General features: G+C 37.9%; 1 protein-coding gene across 1 annotated transcript in view; it reads right to left on the reverse strand.

Moving 5' to 3' along the window:
• Nucleotides 1-17,576, reverse strand: part of RGS17 (regulator of G protein signaling 17) — a gene marked incomplete at its 3' end in the record, with an annotated part of 28,152 nt that extends 10,576 nt beyond the window's left edge. Inside the window, exons 1-2 of the mRNA XM_079716103.1 lie at nucleotides 17,437-17,576; nucleotides 179-268 (exon numbers count right to left, since the gene is read on the reverse strand). Coding sequence (XP_079572229.1) covers nucleotides 179-268; nucleotides 17,437-17,555 — 209 coding nt within the window. The 5' untranslated portion in view covers nucleotides 17,556-17,576. The remainder of the gene's footprint in view (nucleotides 1-178; nucleotides 269-17,436) is intronic.
• Nucleotides 17,577-19,747: the final 2,171 nt, after the last annotated feature.

Genomic DNA, 19,747 nt, shown 5'->3' on the forward strand with positions numbered 1-19,747 from the left:
AAAAAAAGGGATAAAAAGCAGTCGCAATCACAAAATAAGATCTCCCAGACTAAGTATGCATTCATTTCACAAAACCATTTTGAGGAGTTACCGGGAAGCAAGAGATTATGTTTAAGCATTGGGTAGATGTACACAGTACGTACATGCAAGACACAATTACAACATGAATCACACTCACCATTCCTCTAGGACCTGGATACTCTCCATTTTTGTGGTATGTGTGGGTCTTCCTGCATTTTCCCCTCTTTCTTCATTCCTAACAGTGAGGCTGTAATGTAGTATAACACTTTATTTTGTCGAGGGAAAACCAATTATTTAAAGAAAAGAAAAAAATTCCAGGAAAATATTTCATGGAAGGATTTTATTTTCAACTATGTGAGAGTATTTAGAGTATAAAAAGAGCAATACCATTTTTAAATGTTGGGTAAGCCCATGTCAACTAAAGGAAAGAGAATCATTATTTAATAAAAGAAAGTAAATCATAACCTCAAAAAATGGATACTGTTATACATTCTGACTTCATCCTTGCATAATTCAAATTACTTAAAATCTCCAAGATAACTTACATGATTATATGCTTTAATATTTGATATATATCATTACATTACTCTTTAGTGTAATGTCATTTTGATTTTTGGTTAGTTCTATTCATAGTTTGTTTTCCATTGATTTTCCCCCATTGATTGCTAAAAAGATAAAGTGTATCAGAGTCTACAACAGAATTCGCTAAGTTCACATCACCCTTCTCTGCAGAACAAGTTTTCTGTCATCATTCCTCCATCCACTCAAGTTCGAGCGACAGGATTTATATTTGATTTTTTCTTTGCCCTTTCATCCCTTTAAGTAAACCTCCAACATCTCAACAGGGAAAAACCAGTCACTCTGAGGGTTTGGGGTTTGGATATTAGAGAATTGAGTGGGAGGAGTCTCTGTGTCTCTGGGACATAAATTTGGGAATTCTACAGGATTACAGGAGCTAGGATAATCCTATGGGCTTTAGTAACCCAGAACAAGAATTGTCTGATTCAGGTAAACTGTAGCTGAGCAGTGTCGTGGGGTGAAACACTCAGGGTTCTAGGTGCAGACAACATGATGAGGAGGTTGAGGGCAGATATTAAGAAGCAGGGTGGGGAGGATAACTCAGTGGCCTTGGAAAAGCCAAGCTACTGAATTAGCAAATTGATCCCTCTGTCTAGAAGCCTAAAAGCTTCATGAGAGCCTGTCAGAGAGCAAAAGAAGTTAGATGATGTCTCTTTCAGTTGTTCATTCATTATTCAACAAAGGGAAATGGAAACTATTATTTCCTAGTAACTATTATGTGCCAGACACTGTTCTTTTACTTTAATTTACTTTAATTTTACTATCCCCATTTTACAGATGAGCAAAGTGAGGCACAGAGCTGTCTGGTAGGTTGGCCCAAAGGCAGGCACTAAATATGCGGTATGATTGGAATTTGAACCCAATTCTCTTCAGCCACCCTGTAACTGTTATTATGAACCATGCTCTCTGATAGGCACTGAGGCAATAGAGTACTTATGTGAATTCAGAAAAGCGGCACCAAACATGGTTGTGGCTTAGTGTGCAAAGCTTCCAACAATTAGCTATTATTGATCTGGAACGTCCGGTAAGGGAAGAGGAGAGATGTCTCATTCATTCATTCATTCTCAGGTGCAAGGGTGAGGATGGAGAGAATGTAGCAAAGACGGGAAGGCAAAGGAGTCAATCTACAACTGAAAGTGGGACTAGATGGAACATTTAGTTGCGAAATTGGACCACCTGGAGAAAAGAGAACTCAATAGGAAGTGGAAAGGATTCTTCAGTCAGAAACAGGACACGTCAATGAAAAAAATAAAATGTCAGAGGGAAGTAAATTAAGTTCTCCTCTAGCAGTTTCTAGGGAACGTGGCAGATTTACTGGTGTAGAAAAGGAGAAACCTCTCACAAAGGTGGTATGGCCCAAGGAATTCTGGGAAGCAGAAGCTATAGTTTGATTGTTACTCAAATGTCCAGAAGACTGAGGATTGCTCTGCATGGTAGTCAGCAATTCCAGACCCCTCTCAGCCTTCGGTGTGGGGAGCCTCGAGGAAGCAGCAGCGAGCGGGGGAATTCAGAGAACGGCACAACTGGCTGAGTCTCTGCCTGCCGAGCTGTGACTGTGTCTGTAGGTTAGGAATGTGTTGGAGGGGAGCATCATTCACTTCTCAAAGTGTCTTTGAGTAAGAGTGCCTCTCTGGAATTTGATGTATTTCCGATAATTATGGGAAAGTGGGTGGGAGGAGATAGGAAGACACCATTGACAATATTCTGTGAAATTTCCTGGGAGAAACTAATGATGCCAGATGTATAAACTACGCAACTTGGGGGGTAAATCCTAGAAAGATCACATTTAAATAGGAAGTTCGTACTCATTCTGCCAAGCTTCACCGAGCTCATATGTGTGTGTGCACACATGCTGAGGGGCTATAAAAAGACTGGAAAATGAGCTTGCTTTGCTGATTAAATAATAAACTCCTTGAGGATTTGTTTCAGTTACATTTCCACACAGTATCCTACGGAGCGTGCCACACCAATGCAGGTATCCTTATTTGAAAAACTTTAAAACACAACCTCTTTGAAAAAATGTGTTCTCCATTGTGCCTTTGCTGTGGAGCAACAAATCTGGAATCTACGTACATGATTCACAAGTTTCTGAAGAGGAATTCTGGCTCTTACATCTGTGTCTGTGATGTTTACAAACATCCCAAAATGCCACCATATTCGAGTGATCATTATGAAATATTGGGTTGTGTTTATATCTTTGATTTCTACAGATGGTAAAATATGGACACACATTTGTACTAAAACTACTTATAACAGACATTCAGTAAGTGCCTAACTGTCCACTGTCTCCTCCATTTCTTGATCTAATATTGGACACAATATTGCCCTGTAGAAAGAAACTGACCTTTAGCAATCGATGTGTCCTTTTGAATCAACTGTCCTTTAGGACTGTTCTTTAAAAATTGGTTTCAAAGTTTCCATTATCAAGAACCATTAAAATAATGCCACTTTAAGATGAAGAGAAATGGAGAAAATGATAGGAGACTTGGTACTAGACTGTTTGCCATCTATGTCTTAGGCATGACTAATGTCTGTCCCCAATTTTACTTGGTCCTGCTCTAAGTAATACAGTGGGTTCATTTAAGGTAATAAAATACAGGACATATTTGCTCTGGATCAACATATATATATATATATATATATATATATATATATATATATATATATATATATATGCTGGAGAAAAGCTCTAAAAGGAAAACATCAAGCTTAATATGAGGGGTCACGTAGAGACGTGTTCCTTTTCACTTTTACAATGCTTGTAATATTTTGAACTAACAATTCCACTTTTTAAACAAGTAAAGCCATGAAGAGAACAGAATGCATATACAATGCTCACTGTGGGAGTCTTGATCAAAGCTGAAATATTTTATGGGAGAAAATGCCAATAGCCTATGCTAAGAATATTAAAATAAGCATATAAAATCTTATTAGAGATTGTCTAGAATAGTGACGTTGAGAAGAGAGAAATAAATTTGGTATACTTCAGAAAATAAGGAAATATGCCCTCTTTGTGTGTGGGTGGATTTTTTGTTTGTTTACAGGGGAGTTTGGGCAGTGGGGTATGGAAAACATTACCTACTGCCCTTTAATGAGCTTACCTACTGGTTCATCATCATGGCTCTATGTGGGGACTGCAGGTTAGGAATGTGTCTTCCTTTGGATGTCTTCCTTTGGAAGACATGTCTTCCTTTGTCTTCCTTTGGAAGACAGTCTACTTTCAGTAAACAATTGGTTCTTAGGGAGAATCCTTGAAATGGTTACAAATAAGATGAAAACTTTGCAGTAGCTATGGTAACTTTGGGGTAGAGGCTGATCACAAAACCACATATCTTTACACAAACACTCAGCTGAGGAATTAATAAGATGCTTAAATTTAATGCAGTATGACATCAAGGCTCAAGAAAGAACCACTGTCATTGGTAAAGGCAATTCATTATTTTAATATTCTCACATTGTACTATCAGCTTTTCCTTTATATTTAACAATTCTACCTCACATTTCCCAGTGCAAAATGGAATCAACTTCCTTCAGGTTCTCAAAAAAATTGGTAAGTTATTCTTTAAATGTGTCATTCTTCTCAGTCAAAATACCATGGTAAAATAATACTACAGCTGTATTTAGGCGTCAACAACGATTTACAAATATGTATGAGACACCTGATTTATGCAGCGGTGTCTGGGTTGGAAAGTCAAGATGAACAAGACAGAGGCTCTGAAACTGAGGAGTTCTGACAGTTAAATAGGCATCACAGAGCATTGCAGTGAGAGTTGAAATAAATGTGTTTGCCAGTTGGAGACCTAGACAAGGAGAATTCCAAGCAGAGGGGGTAAAATCATGTGTAGCATTGTAAAAATGCATGATATCAATGCAGAGCAGAATGGACAAATCAGATGTTTCAGGACGGAAGCAATAAATTAGAATAGTCAGTGAGGTGTGGTTATGTCATGGGCCAAGAAAACAATGAAGTGGACTCCAAATCTCAAAGATATCTCCTTTATGATGATTTTGGTTTTCCAAGCTTTATTTTCCCCATTCATAATGGGGACGAAGGTAGTGACCTACTACACAAGGTTGAAAGCAAAGACTAAACACTTGTGACAAAAAGGAAAATTATTACACATGCTTAATTCAGTGGAAGGGCAAATTGGTGGCATATTAAAATGACAATTCCAAGTTTATCAAAGAGTTTTTTATTTCAACTAGAGGGAATAAAAACTTACACTGTGCTGTTATTATAAAACACTTCCGCATACAACACCTTACCATTTCTTCCTCACAACAGTCCTGTAAGGTAAGCAGGGGCTTTGTTATTAATCATTCCCATCTGATTTAAGAAAAAGCAGTCACCGAGGGTGACTTACTCAATACCCACAACTAAAACATATCAGGCCTACCAATGGAACTCACACCTTCCCGACTTCTTATTCCATGCTCATTTTCGCTGTGCAATGCTTCTTCTCTTGATATAGAAGAATTAATTGTGGTATTTTACCCTTTCAGGTATTTAGAGAAATGGATTGCTCTTAAATGTCTGGAAAGGGTAAACCTCTTATCACAAACCCATGTCTTGAGGGCACAGCCCCTTCTAACAACATCATCCCACAGCTGCCAGTCTGCAGGAGGTATTGCCCAGAGGACTGAATATACAGCAGATGTTGGCAAGGAGTAACTTCTTGATTGCCTGGAACTTGAGATTGCCAGGGAAAAAGGAGCTGTTACAGAAGGTTTGACAACAAAACCTGACAAGGGGAAGAAGAGGTGGTGCCACTCATGACTCCAGAACAGATGCTGTTACTGCAAAGAGCATCCCTGGGACATACAACTCGCTCCCACTGGCAAAGACAACTTTGGAGAGAAGAGAAAGGAGAGGTGCACTGATGCATTGCTTAGAAAGGACTATAAAAAGGAAGAAAAAAGGCAGCAGAAGCGGGGACAGTAGCCATACACGATCTACAATTTCAGACATATAAAAGCTCAGTTATAATCAAACCTATGTCTTGAACCTCATCTCTTTCATTTCTACATTTTGGTAGAACAACTTGGTTTTGAATGGGGTGTGTAAGGATGGGAATGGTGGTTACAAATGTGTGTCTGGAAATGTTATACAACACTTGTCTCCAAAAACATTGCCCCTAGAAGTACTCCTCCTATTTTTCATAATCATGTATCATATATCATAAAACAAGTGTTTCATTTCGTTTATGCTTTTATTTCATAGATTTAAAACCTATCAGAAGTAAAATTAACCCGCTATTAAAAATCTGTCCACTAGAGGGCTCTGTTGCCTTTATAAATATAATATTTTAATCAACTCAATAAAACTGAAAAAGTTTCTAAGTTTACCCTTATTTGGAAAAAAAAATCTATTCTTATATGTATGGGGTTTTGATAATTACATCTTTCTAAGGACTTTGAAGAGAGTCATCAAATTTTCTGTGAGTGAAATATACTCAAAAGGGATAAATTTAATCTTGACAGGTGTGAATAATTACGCCCAGTTTTCCTTTTTGTTCTGGATACTTCCCGCCCTAATCATTTAATTCAGGAATACTTCAGTCTTAAAAAAGGGTCAGGTATAATCCTATTAACATCGTAGTCATCCTTTCCAATAATCAGCTGTTTGAATTCTAATTATGTCTCTTGCTGGAGTAATATAGATCTTGGGTGATACATTCTTAGAACAAATTAATTAGAAAAGGTTTTTAGCGACCAACAGGCAGGAAATTTTTTTTGTTATTTAAAATGTTTTCAAAGAGCCACTGTGAAAGTGGATTCTCCAAACGATTTCAATCCCAGTTTGGGTTGTATGTAAACGTTAATTGCTTCTTTTGCTGCATGGAAACTGAAAACAAAATCACTTCGTCTTCTCATACTCGCCCTCTGCGCTACCACTTTCCCTCTATACATGCTTCTGTTGGAAAAGATGGGTTTCAAAAACTCCCTTTTTCTATTGGTATTAAATTTTTATTTCAAACTCTAAGCCATGTATTTTAAGTTCATGGACATTCATTTGGTTTAAAATGCCAACTGCATTTAACAAGTTATTACCTGGTTAAAATCTGGATCTACTATGTCAGCTGATGTTCAGTTAAATAACCAAAGCCTCCTATTTGGCATATATAGAGTTTCTTTTTTTCCCCCCTTAACATTAAGAGAATTATAGGCTTGAATATTTAGATGTACTTTCTATAACATACACCAATCACTAGAATCCTCTACTTCAGTTCTCAGGTTGACTGAAATCCTATTTTAAGCTCTTCCTTCAACCCACTGTAATTTTCCCTGTAAGTCATAATTAAGTTAGTGGATGCTTTTGTGGGAAAGCAAATATCTTGGATGCGAAAAAGCCAAATGGACTTTTATTTAGTTAGTAGACACTGTTATTAAAATGGCATGTAATCATCCAGATCTTTAAATGCATCAGTTAAGTTGGAGCTCAAGCTTCTAGCTTTAGTTAACTTGTGTCTCTATTATAAAAAGGACAACGAAACGGTTAAAACCCTAGCAGTTGACTCAGAAAAACATCTGCTTGCTGGCAGGGTCACTTACCCATCCACCCATTCATTCTTCCCTGGGGATTTTCCAGTTACTGTGTGTGTGAGTATGTTTGGGCTGAGGTGGGAGCATCCTTGAGAACAGCTATGGTTGAAGGCAAGAGTCCTGATCTGTGGGGAGACTTAACCCCGGGATATGATGAACTCACATCACTCTGTGTATCAATGAGTGTGTGGTCCATGCTCTGGGAATGCCGGGTTATACCTGTGCTGGTTCATGTGAGAGTTGGGGAAAAGGGGCCAGGGATACCGAATGCAGAAAACAGGTCCTGTTACATTAACTGACAACATGGAAATAGAACATGCTAAGCATACAGTGGCCAAAGTCTGGTAATTTCCTTTCAGCCTGAGACTTGCAAATAATATCTATCAATAAAGGATTATTCAGGGGTTCCTGAAAGAAACTGCACCCTAAAGTAACTGTTGTTGAATCCCATCTTACAGATGAAGAAACTAAAGCTCAGAGAGCTTGAGCAGCTTGCCAAACGTTTCACAGTTATCTGTTATGAAACTGAGATGCATCCAGGTCTAATTCCAGTGTGGTTTTCTTCCCTCCCCAGTGCTGCCTCTTGAAAGTAGGCTTTATATGAGGAAGGCATGTTATTAGAATTTGTGCATAATCTTTAAATATGGCAAGACCACATCTATTTACAATGAAACATATGAAGTTATTATTCAACTATTACTTATGAAATTGGTCAATTAAAAGGGTTTTGTGCTTTTAAATAATCTATGTTTCTGTATACAGAAAAGTAGCAATGGCAGAAATTTGCTTTCTACTTAGGAGCACATGCTCCCAGGCATGAAATGTACATTAATATATAGTATATTGATATCTGAAACAAAGATATGAATTTTATAGCATCAAAAATTATAATATTTATAAAACCGAATGAAGCAGAATTATTATACAATCAACTTCATATTTGCTAGAAGTGGATTTTATTGTCTTATCTGACAAGTAATTAGTGATTCTTGAGTGATGTCCTAAAACATCAGGCAGATTTTAATAGGTCTACCAGGCCTAGACCTAAATAAGTTAGGCTTAAAAGGACTAATAAAGAGTTCCACTACCATACGCAAAATAGATAGCTAGTGGGAAGCAGCCTTATAGCACAGGGAGATCAGCTCGGTGCTTTGTGACCACCTAGAGGGGTGGGATAGGGAGGGTGGCAGGGAGGGAGACGCAAGAGGGAAGAGATATGGGAACATATGTGTATGTATAACTGATTCACTTTGTTATACAGCAGAAACTAACACACCATTGTAAAGCAATTATACTCCAATAAAGATGTTTAAAAAAAAGTTCCAATGAGAGAGATGAAAATTGTTAATTTTAATCAGATGTAGCACAACTATGACATTTTATAGATAGGTTAGGGGTAGCAAAATGTCATAACCTCAGTTTTTGTATTATTATTGATTTGCGGAGGCTGAGATGGGTGGGCAGTTCTTAAACTTTGTCCAGATAGCTAATATATTTGGCCAGGATTTAGAAGGGCTGGATTTCACATTGTTTTAGAAATTGAATAGTTTGCTTTGACTAAATCAGAAAGGGAACACTGGCTTCCCTCAACTTGAATCTTCACCCCCAAAGACCAGGATGTCTCAGTGCCTTTGAAAAGGGCTGCACTCAGCAGCTTTTCTCTCCAAATTCTTCTTCCTCATGCACCTTAAGGAGATGCTTGATTCTCACAGAGTTCACTGATAACTTCCTGGTAGGCCAGATGACAAGAAGTTTTATGATTCTTATTGCATCAGATTTCCTTGGTGTGTTTGCAACATCCATCATTCCCTTCTGTGTGGAACTCTTTACTGTCTGGGCTTCTGTGCCAGCCCAGTGGTGTGTTTTGTATGTTACCTCCCAGACTGTCTAGTCTCTGCATCCCGTGTTTGCAGAGCTGCACTGCTTTCTCTTTAAAGGCTTTTTTAAAATTTTTATTTTTATTGGAGTATAATTGCTTTACAACATTGTGTTAGTTTCTACTGTACAGCAAAGTGAATCAGCTGTATGTATACATATATCCCCTCTTTTTTTGGATTTCCTTCCCATTTAGGTCCCCGCAGAGCACTGAGTTCCCTGTGCTATACAGTAGGTTCTCATTAGTTATCTATTTTATACTTAGTATCAATAGTGTATATATGTCAATCCCCATCTCCCAGTTCATCCCACTCCCCGCTTCCCCCTTGGTATCCATCCTTACGTTTGTTCTCTATGTCTGTGTCTCGATTTCTGCTTTGCAAATAAGATCATCTATACCATTTTTTTAGATTCCACATATATGCGTTAATATACAATATTTATTTTTCTCTTTCTGACTTACTTCACTCTGTATGACAGTCTCTAGGTCCATCCACATCTCTACAAATGACCCAATTTCATTCCTTTTTATGGCTGACTAATATTCCATTGTATATATGTACGACATCTTTAGCCATTCCTCTGTTGATGGACATTTAGGTTGCTTCCATGTCCTGGCTATTGTAAATAGAGCTGCGATGAACATTGGGGTGCATGTGTCTTTTTGAATTATAGTTTTCCCTGGATATATGCCCAGTAGTGGGTTTAAGGATTTATATTTGAGGTTTCAGCCTGTAGCTCACTGCTCTTCATGCTGGGCCATCCTTTTTATCTCCTGTATATTGTATGCTGATGACTCCCTGATTGTTATATCTAATCAAGGCATGCCCTGCAAGCTTCAAAATCATTTGCACAGCTAATCCTTGGGCACCACACACGGAGCGAGCCCAACCCACCATCCTATCCTGGCCTAAAGCACCTCCTGTTCCAGAGTTCTCTCATCTGATGGGCTTACCATCAACCCGGCCCCTCAAGCAAAGCAATGGCGTTATCCTTCCCTTCTCCTTTACGTCTACTGCAAATTCTTGACAATACTTCATTTTTCTTGAAACTGGAATCTCTCCATTCCTTTTAATCACCCTTCATTTTGAGCCCCTTGATTCTTTCACAAAGACTATCACAGAAGTCTTCTAACAGGCTTCCTGTTTCTGTCCTGTCCTCCCACACACTTTCCATTGTCGCCACAGGGATACACTTCAAACATAAAATGGACTTTGTCCCCTTCTTACTTAATCATGTTCAGTCACTTCCCATAACCAAAAAAGGTGTAAAGTTTTAACTTCTTAATATGCCATAAAAGGCATTTTATTACTTGTCATTGTCTCTCTAGTCTATTTTGTCCTTCTTGACTTTATATCCCAGTAGTACTAACCAGATTTTAGTACTCCTTCCTGGAATCCTGGCCTTTCTCTATGACTAACTGCTAGTACTACTAGTACTAGTACTGCTACTAACACACACACACACACACAGGGGAATGAAGAACATGGTGCATAAGAAGAAATCTGGTGGTTCCCTAACATGCATTAGCTGCCACATCATTATGCTAATGATAGGAGAATATACCTGTAATTTTTGAAAAACAAAATTTGTGATACAAATTTCCATATTTTATAAAGTAGACTCAATTGGAAAATCCAAATTCCATCAACCATTCAACACCTTATTATTAATTAAACACCTACTATGTGCCAAATATTATTTTATAAGCCAAAATATACCTTTAGTTATTTTAAAATTTTAGTATACGTTTAGGAAAAGACCCAGTGCCAACTGACTGATATGAATGGCTGTGAATTCCACTATAAAATCCATATAACATAATTTTACTGAAGACCTTCACCTAGAAAACAAAATCGCATGTCAAACAGAAGGAGAGTCACTAGTATGAAAACCAGCACAGTGAGTTGGGTGTCAGACCGGCCCCCCAAGTGTGCAGCCTTGTCCAGGGCAGAGGGAGGCGTGGCCATGGGGAAGACCAGCATCGGCCCGTTGCCAAGGTCACTGAGAAGCTCCACCACATCCTGCCCTTTGAGACCCAGATGGCCCTCACCCACCGCACCATGACATACAGTGAGTCAGCCGAGACTGAGAGATCCTCCCTGGATCTGACCCTGAAATGACTTGAAGCCAGCTGGGGTACGTGGGCCCGTGAATGGCACTCAAGTCTCGGTGCCAAGTGCTGTCCTTGGACGTGCTACCTAGTCTCTTCACCTACAGTCTGTTTCCTCCTGTCTCTTTAGAATTCTGGGCTTCTTCACAGAGTGAGGCTCCTCTCACCATCCTCTCCTGAGGACCCATCTTTGTTTTCTTTGGAACGCCCTTTCCACGTCAGGACTCTCCTACATCTCAACCTGGTAAGGCCCACGTCCTCTCCCCGCCCCACCTGGCACTCCGTCTCTCCGAGGCAGCTCCTCTCCACCCACCACAGGGCCAGGCGGGGGCTGGCTCTTGCTTTCTTCTAGCTAGAATTAATTTAATCTTCTTTCTCCATTCTGTTTTGGTTCTTTCTACTCTCTTAAATAAAATTGGGTATAATATTTTCATCTAGTATTTTGTTTTCTTCACATCCATTTTTCCACTGATGGTCTAAGCACTGCAATGTGACACTCAGAAAAAATGTACATTTACAGTAAACAGAGTCAAAAAGGAAGGGATAAAGAAGATGTGGTTCATATCTACAATGGAATATTACTCAGCCATAAAAAAGAATGAAATAATGCCATTTGCAGCAACATGAATGGACCTAGAGATTATCATACTAAGTGAAGTAAGTCAGAGAAAGACAAGTATTATATGATAGTACTCATTTGTGGAAACTAATTTTAAAATAAATGATATAAATGAACTTATTTACAAAACAGAAACATACAGATTTTGAAAATAAACTTAGTGTTACCAAAGGGGGAACATAGTGGGGAGGGATAAATTAGGAGCTTGGAATGAACATACAAACACTACAATATATAAAACAGATAACAAACAAGGACTTACTGTAGAGCACAGAGAACTCTACTCAGTATTCTGTAGAGCACAGAGAACTCTACTCAGTATTCTGTAATAACCTAAATGGAAAAAGAATCTGAAAAAGAATGAGTATATGTATATGTATAACTGAATCACTATACTGTACACCTTAAACTAACACAACGTTGTAAATCAGCTCTACTCCAATAAAATTTAGAAAAAGAAGAATAGTATGGCTTCCTTGGAAAAGGGTCAAGGCATTCTATTGGCAGAGGCAGCTTGAATCTTAAATTTTTCTGGAGGGTGACCTGGGGAGTAAACAAAATGTTCATGTCCATGTTCAGTTGCTTACTGAGCATTTGTTCCCTGTCAATGTAGAGGCAGGGAGAATCTGGTGAAAGCCAATGACATCAACAGTACCAGGAAATAATTAACATTCAATCAGCTGTAAAGGAGTGAATAAACAAGTGCATGACACAGAGATGGTCCCTTGTGCCAACGTCCACTTTTTGGTTTTGTGTCTATGGCCTGGGAAACCTGGGTTCATTTTGGTACATGTCTTCTGATTGTGTGCATTTAAAAGTTTGTGTAAGTTATAGAAACTACTGAAAATTTTTACCTATGACATGGTGAGATAGAGTTTTCAAAACTAGAATTCTTTGTAAGTGATATTTTTGATGGTCTGGTTTGGAAATCCTATGCAGATAAGTTGTGCTCCCATGTGAGATGAATCAGGTCTCTGAGGGTGACAGCTAGAGAAAAGACTGCTTCTTCACTGGTGCCTTAGATGAAATGATTCAACTTGCATGTGTGAGCAGATTTATTTCCAGGGGGTGGTTTCTTTACCATGGAGCAGACGTGGATTTTGTTTTTCCTTTCAAAAAATATCCTTTGGCTTTTAAAGCATGCGTTTTAGTGTTTACACTAGCAAAGAGCTAAAGTGTGACAGTGTGAGGATAAAATAGGACATTATTTTCACACTGTTTTGAATTATAGAGGCTGTGGTACTTGTTAAAAATGGAGGGAGGGGCAACCAAAAGTATGTTTGTGAAGTGCTTAAAGTTTACCTAGTCAGATCTGTTCCGTGGTCTGGAAACTAACGTGTCAAAAGGGAGATAATTTTAGCTTTCACAGGACTATTTAATGTACTAATGTTCTGGCCAATTTCTCCCAAGAAGAATGGAGACCATCCGATGCAGTGGACGAAATCTTGTAGGCAATACATAGTAGTGCATGGGATTGTGAATTTCATTTGAAGAGTGTTACTTAATATAATTCTTGAAGAGTTTGCAAAGTAAAAAGCTTTGGAAACAGTTCATATCCATCCTGGAAATGAAAAGTTTGGAAGTGTTCTCTTAAAATGGACAAAACAATGGACTGGGATATTAAGAGACTTGCATTTTAGTCCCACTTCTGTCGTTAATGAGCTTAGTGACAGTAGGCAAGTCTTCAGTTGCCTTATGTGTAAAATGAGACACAGAGTTTTCTGAACATTAGTTTTTAAGTGAGGACATTTTTTTTTCCAAACAAAAGCTTATACACTAATCTAGTAAGTAAAGTAGCAAAAGAGAGAACCATTCCCTCGGAAGCTGCAGGTGGGGAGCCTGAGGCTGCCCCACCCAAGTGATCCCCTCACCACCATGCAGCAACATGAGAAGCCAATGGAGTGTTTTGGAGGCATGGTATCTGAAGTCTGTTGAGTTGTCATTTTTTATAAGTAAACATAGCAATCTGTTTTGCTTGCTAGGACACCCCCGGGAGCAATGAGCAATTAAAGCAGAAGTGGATTAGCACCTAGAGATTTCCTTGAAAAAAATACTCTGTGTTATTTTAGTTTAACCTCTGGTGTTAGGAGAGGAGGGTTCATGGGACAATTTGGAAATTAGGTTTAAGCTCGCAATGCACTTTGGAAGCTCTCCCTTTCTACCTCCTTTTTGTGGCACCTTGTTTTGTGAGCACAACGCAATTTCTGGTTTCCCACACACTTTCACAGTGTGAAACTACCTCATGGATTCACACTGTCGGCAGTTTTGCAAGGATCCCACATCTTTAAAAGGTTTCTTTCTCATAAAGAAAAGGGAAGAGGGTTAACGACCTGAAAAAGCAGGTCATTCTCTTTGAATCCTGATATAAGGGGAACATTGTTTTGACAATTCTGAATCTCTAGACACGTGATCTTGACAAAGCTCTCCTGGTTGGGAACAGCTTTGTCCCATGTGTAGAAGGGCTTGCAAGTTTACAGACTGTCTGCTTGATGACCAAGACTCGGGCATCCATGACTTATTTGTGTAACAGGTTATGGTCTAAACCTCATTCCTTTGCTTTCTCTTTTTGAAATGGAGGGCTCTGGGGAGAAAAGGGAGATAGATGGATTTGGGGAAGGAAGTGGTTCCTTGACAGGGACAGAGGACATTGTGAAGTAATCCTAACTTTTGAGATTTTTGAAGGAAACTGTGGAACTATTCAACAGTTATGTATTTATGCTCTGTATCACCACCCAAAATAAAGCATAGTGGTAATTTTATAAAGGCAGGAATAAATTTAAACACGAGAGAGGAGCTGATGATGAAATATGAATGAGAAATGAAAATTTGGGAAAATACTAAGTTGTTTTAAAAACTCATAATGTGAGGCTTGAGTGAGGTATTTATATTTATTACTAGATATAGAAATTTATTTTCTTAGCACTCTATTTCCTTAAAAGGAGGTAAAATAGCTACATGGCAACTATTCCTATTTACGAATGACAGTTACTTCATACTTTTATTTCTAACTTTTTGTCCCTAAATTACATTTTTCTAGTGTTTCTTTTTGTTATACTCCTTTTCCCTAGCCTGGAAAATTTGAAGAACGTTGCTTTCTTTGTTTTTTTTTCCACTCTAGTAAGACTTTACAATATTTTTCCCCTAAACTCAAAATGCAAAAATTATGATACTCTAAAAATGCATGTGTAAAGGACATCTCCATTTATACTGAGATAACAGAGTTACAATTAAAACATAATTTAACTTTCATTCTTGTTTTTTAAAATAGTTGCTTACATTAGAAATGACCTTACCTATTATTTATCATGTAAAGAAGGCATACGTTTACAGACTGCATTTTATGGCCTGGACTTGAGTGTCCATGACTCATTATTAGCAAACATAGTTCTTAACAATACTCTCTCGTCTAGAACTAATAGAACATGCATCCAAGGCACCACGTGTTTAGGGTCCAAATACCTGTCGCCCTAGAAGTGTGGAGAGTTAATGCAGCTTCCAAAAGCTGTTTTGTTCTCCATCCATAGTTTGTGTTCTGTGACAATCTGATGCTCACAAGCTCACGTTGACTATTTTTTTATTTAATGTGCACTTTAAGAATTAATAAAAGCAAGTCTTGCTAAATATCTGTAGGACAGATAAAAGCAAATCTCCCTACACATCTGTTTGACAGCAGATATTGCACAAAAAAACTTCAGTGCTTGGTGTTTTAATCCTGAAGCAATTCAGAAATAACTTTTTGCAGGCAAACAAAATTATATACTAATTACTGGAACATGGCGTAGAGCAAGTGAGAAATAGAAATATAATCCTCAACACGATGTAACAATATATTTGCGATGTTTCATATGAACTTTAAAATAAAATAGTTTTCCTTTCCAAGATAATTTTTTGTATTGTATCTACAAGCTGATCTTTTTAAAAAAAATATACATGATTTGAAGCCAGATCTTCTTTAAAGAGATTTTATTTTCCCAATGTGAAGTGTTCCATAGCCCAGTAACTAACTCTTATTAAATGCATACTATGGGTCAGGCACTGTTCTCAGCTTGTATGTGTTTTACTTCATTTAATGTTTAAAGCAATCTTATGAGGTAGGGATTCTTATTACTGTCATTTGATAGATGAGGAATCTGCAGACACTAAGCAACTTGCTGAAGGTCAAACAAATAGTGAAAGATGAAGAGTTTGAACCCAGGCAGTCTGACTTCAGAACCACCATATTAAGTCAGTACCCCATATTTCACAGATTAAAACCAGAGCTAGCTGATCTCTTGAGGAATGAGAGAGAAAAATATTACACAGTTGCATTGAAATAGTTCTCTCCTCTAGGACTCTGTTGCCTCCATCTGAAATGCTGAATTTGAGGCTTAAGAATGAAAGAAAAAGGAATCGTACATGACTTTCCCCAAAAAAGAATCATCAACTGGGAAGCAATTTTGATATTTATAAAAACTACTTTAAACGTTCCAGATTGCTACAATATCGGATGGTTTTTCTGGAAATGAAGTTTCCTAGAGAGCTCAGAGCTTGTTCAACACCAAGGCTGCCACTGGAGCATTACATATTTCCTCTTCTCTTTTGGCCACTGTGATAGAACATTATGCCACTATATCATAACTCCAACCATCATAATATGGACATTGAGAAACTGTAGGGATCATGTGTGAGAAGATGACTCAAGCATCTGGCCCTTTCTTTAGGGTTTTGAAACAGGTCATGGAGATCCAGGAGACCACTGCTAACCCAAAAGATCCACCTGTGAATTGGATCTTACAGTACCCTGAAACGTGTGGTTCTATGGAAATTCCATTAAGTCTAACATCCCCCCACTCCCCTCCCGAGGAATCTCATCTTTGTAAATCTCAGGACTCTGGGTCTCACTGATTTTCTTATTTGAAGACTTTGGGAATTTGGAACTAAAGCAGGTTTTCTAAGGTGCCTGAACCATGGACATTTAGTACGAGACAAGACCTTGAAAACCAACTTATCTGACTCTTCATCACTTTGCCGGTGAGAAAACCAAAAAACAGAGATTACAACTTTGTCTGATGTTCCAGAGCCTGTCAGTGACAAAACCGCAATGGAAAGCAGGTTCTTTGGCTCTAAGTTCAGAATTTTTAATGAACTGACTTGACCTTCATACCCATCATAGCCCCTGGCCTTTTAGATCTGTGGACATGAGTCTGTGGCACTTCTTTTTCTGTCCTTTTCAGGAGTCTATGGTTGAAGTTGCCACCCAACTCTGTGACAGAACAATCAACACCACATGGAATAGCAGAGAACTAAAACACTACCCTGAATACTATATACAATACTACTAGATATTATCTTAGTGTTCTTGTATCTTCTGTAACATGGGAGAATGTTGTTTACTGTTCAGTAAATATATAGCCATAATCTTATTTTTACCCATACCTTTAAGAAGCACGGGTGGAGAAAACCATGATATAAAACAATTTTTCATTCTTTACCTTACTACCAATTTCATTGTAGATTTTGAGGAAATACTATATTTTGCTTATGGAAATGTGCACATTAAACCAATGATCATTTCCAGCAATTCCTACTTGTAAAGGAAGAAAAAAAGATAGATTGAGAAGTTTCTATGGTCCCAAGAGCTGACGTGCATGTTCACGCCAGTTATGACCCAGCTCAGGTGTGGTATCACACAGATAAGAAGACATACCAGGAGCAGCTGCAACAACAGCACCAACAAAAGCAACACGTATTGTTGGGCCTCTGGTTTCCAGGTGCTTGAGACACAGCAGGTGTTTCTTCATTCTGTGACTGCTGCCTTTTTCGCATTTCAGCTACTGCAGTGCCCAATTGGCTGAAAGGAGAGAGAAAACATAAGGTCTGAAAAAATTATGATAAGGGTAAGTCGCCTATGCTGAAGGAAGCATAATTTAATTGAGGGGTCAGGAAAAGATAGTTTGAGAAAAGGTAAAAATGAATAAACTTTAGTAGTCAAGTTGAAAATTCCCCAGAAAATTTTTAAGGCGAATATTCTAAAAACTTTGGGAACAAACTTCTACCATTATCTGCTACATACAATCTTGGTAAGTGTTGCCATGTAATCAGAATCAGTTGGTAAGGTAAATACGATAAGGTTTGAAAATTTATTTTTAACTTCCTTCTGTACTCAAGGATGATTACACCTGCTTGCCTTTATGAACACCTTTAAATGGTTATGGGGGTATGGATAACTCGTTTCTCTGATATTATTTACAATACAGTTATTTGAGCTTTACAAATCATTTCTGCAAGGTTTCTAACTCTATAACATGGTGAAGAACAGTTTGCTTTTGGTCCTCTCTCATCTCCTTTTAAAACATACAGTCTCCTTTTTGGTACTCTGGCTCACCGTCCAGGGGCCTTCTCTTGATAATATGGGCAAAATGCCTTACTCTGTATTAGGTGTCCCTGTAGCAAAGGCATCACCTCCCTGTCCTGCACTGCTCAAAATTTATTTTCATTTAGTAGATAACCGTGGAAAGACTAAAAATTTATCAAATCCAGGAGAATCATTTTGGTGGAATTTATATATCATGGCAGATAAGAAAAATACTGAGGTGCAGGCTGCCCTACCTGTGACTTTACAAATGCAGCCAAGTGAGTTGCTACAGATTTATAAGACCAACACTGATCTAGGAGTTAGTTGATGATAAGAAAATAAGGTTTTATTTAGTAGACTAATATAAAATTTAGCATGAACTTTTAGAAAAAGAAATGAATTCTACTGAATAATATTTTCACAAATACGCAGTGTATGTAAATCACACATATATATTGTCATATGTGTGACTGAGAACAATACTTGTTAAAAACATAAAGTACTTTGGGCTTTTTTGGCATTGTGAGCTCATGCTTTAAAAAATACATTTTCAGTTCTGAATACAATGATAGATACTTTAAAAAATACTGTATTCTTAAAAATAAGAAAAACATCTCTTTAGACCAGAAACAGATGAGAAAACCACAATGGTAGATAAATGGGGGTAAAGTCACAGTCATTTTGTAATTCAGGTATGGGAACAGAAAGTTTCAAAGGTTCCAAACTCTACTGGGGTACAAAATGCTCCACCATGAGTAGTGGGAGACCAGAGTTCAGACCGGAGTTTTAGCTGAATAAAATCAGGGGCTGGGTTTCTGCCACTCATAAAAAGATGCTAAAAAAACTATCTGTACCATCTATGGTACCTAGCTTCAGGAGAGAGAGGATGCATAGAGAGCCAATGAAACCTGACCTAAGCCAAACAGCCCACAGGTTCTGTGACTGGGCCAAGGATGTCTCCAAAGCCATTCCTGGATGGGAGGAAATCCTGAGATGCCAATGAAAGAGCTACTTTGGGACTGAAGGTCTTGGGGGACTAGTGGAGACAACTGAGAAGCATTATAAATAGTGAGAGTGAGAAATACAACCTCTTAGTGTGTTGCCTGAAATCAAAAAATGCAATTAACACTAAAAACAGAAAGCCAACTCAACAATCATGAAATGAATATACTCCTGAGCAAATGCAAATAACAGAATCATCCAAAATTAGTGTAATAAACATATGTTTAATATAAACAATGTGAGAAGGGAAAAAACTGTTCATATAAGAGAACAAGAAATTATAAGAACAAATATAGGCAAAAATGAAACAAGAATAGACAGAATGAAAAATGGAAAATATACAAACAAAACACATAGCCATTAAAAAGATTCAGATGGAATAATAATTTCCCAAAGCTACCCCCAAGAGAATAAGTGTCAAGGACTGTATCCAGAATCCAGCAAAAAGAGATAAAAAGATGAAACATTAAAAAGGGAATTGAGACAAGCATAGCAGTAACATTGAAAGACTCCCCTATGTGTCCAACAAGATTTTCATCATCAGTAGAGTATTAACAGAGAATATTAACGGGAAGTATTTTCAAGGAATCTGGCTGGAAACTTTCCAGAATTGGAAGGAAAAAATAAACAAAAGCCTTACATTGAAAGAGCATACCACATG

This window comes from Hyperoodon ampullatus, assembly GCF_949752795.1.
Source record: "Hyperoodon ampullatus genome assembly, chromosome: 12".
Lineage (NCBI taxonomy): Eukaryota > Metazoa > Chordata > Mammalia > Artiodactyla > Ziphiidae > Hyperoodon > Hyperoodon ampullatus.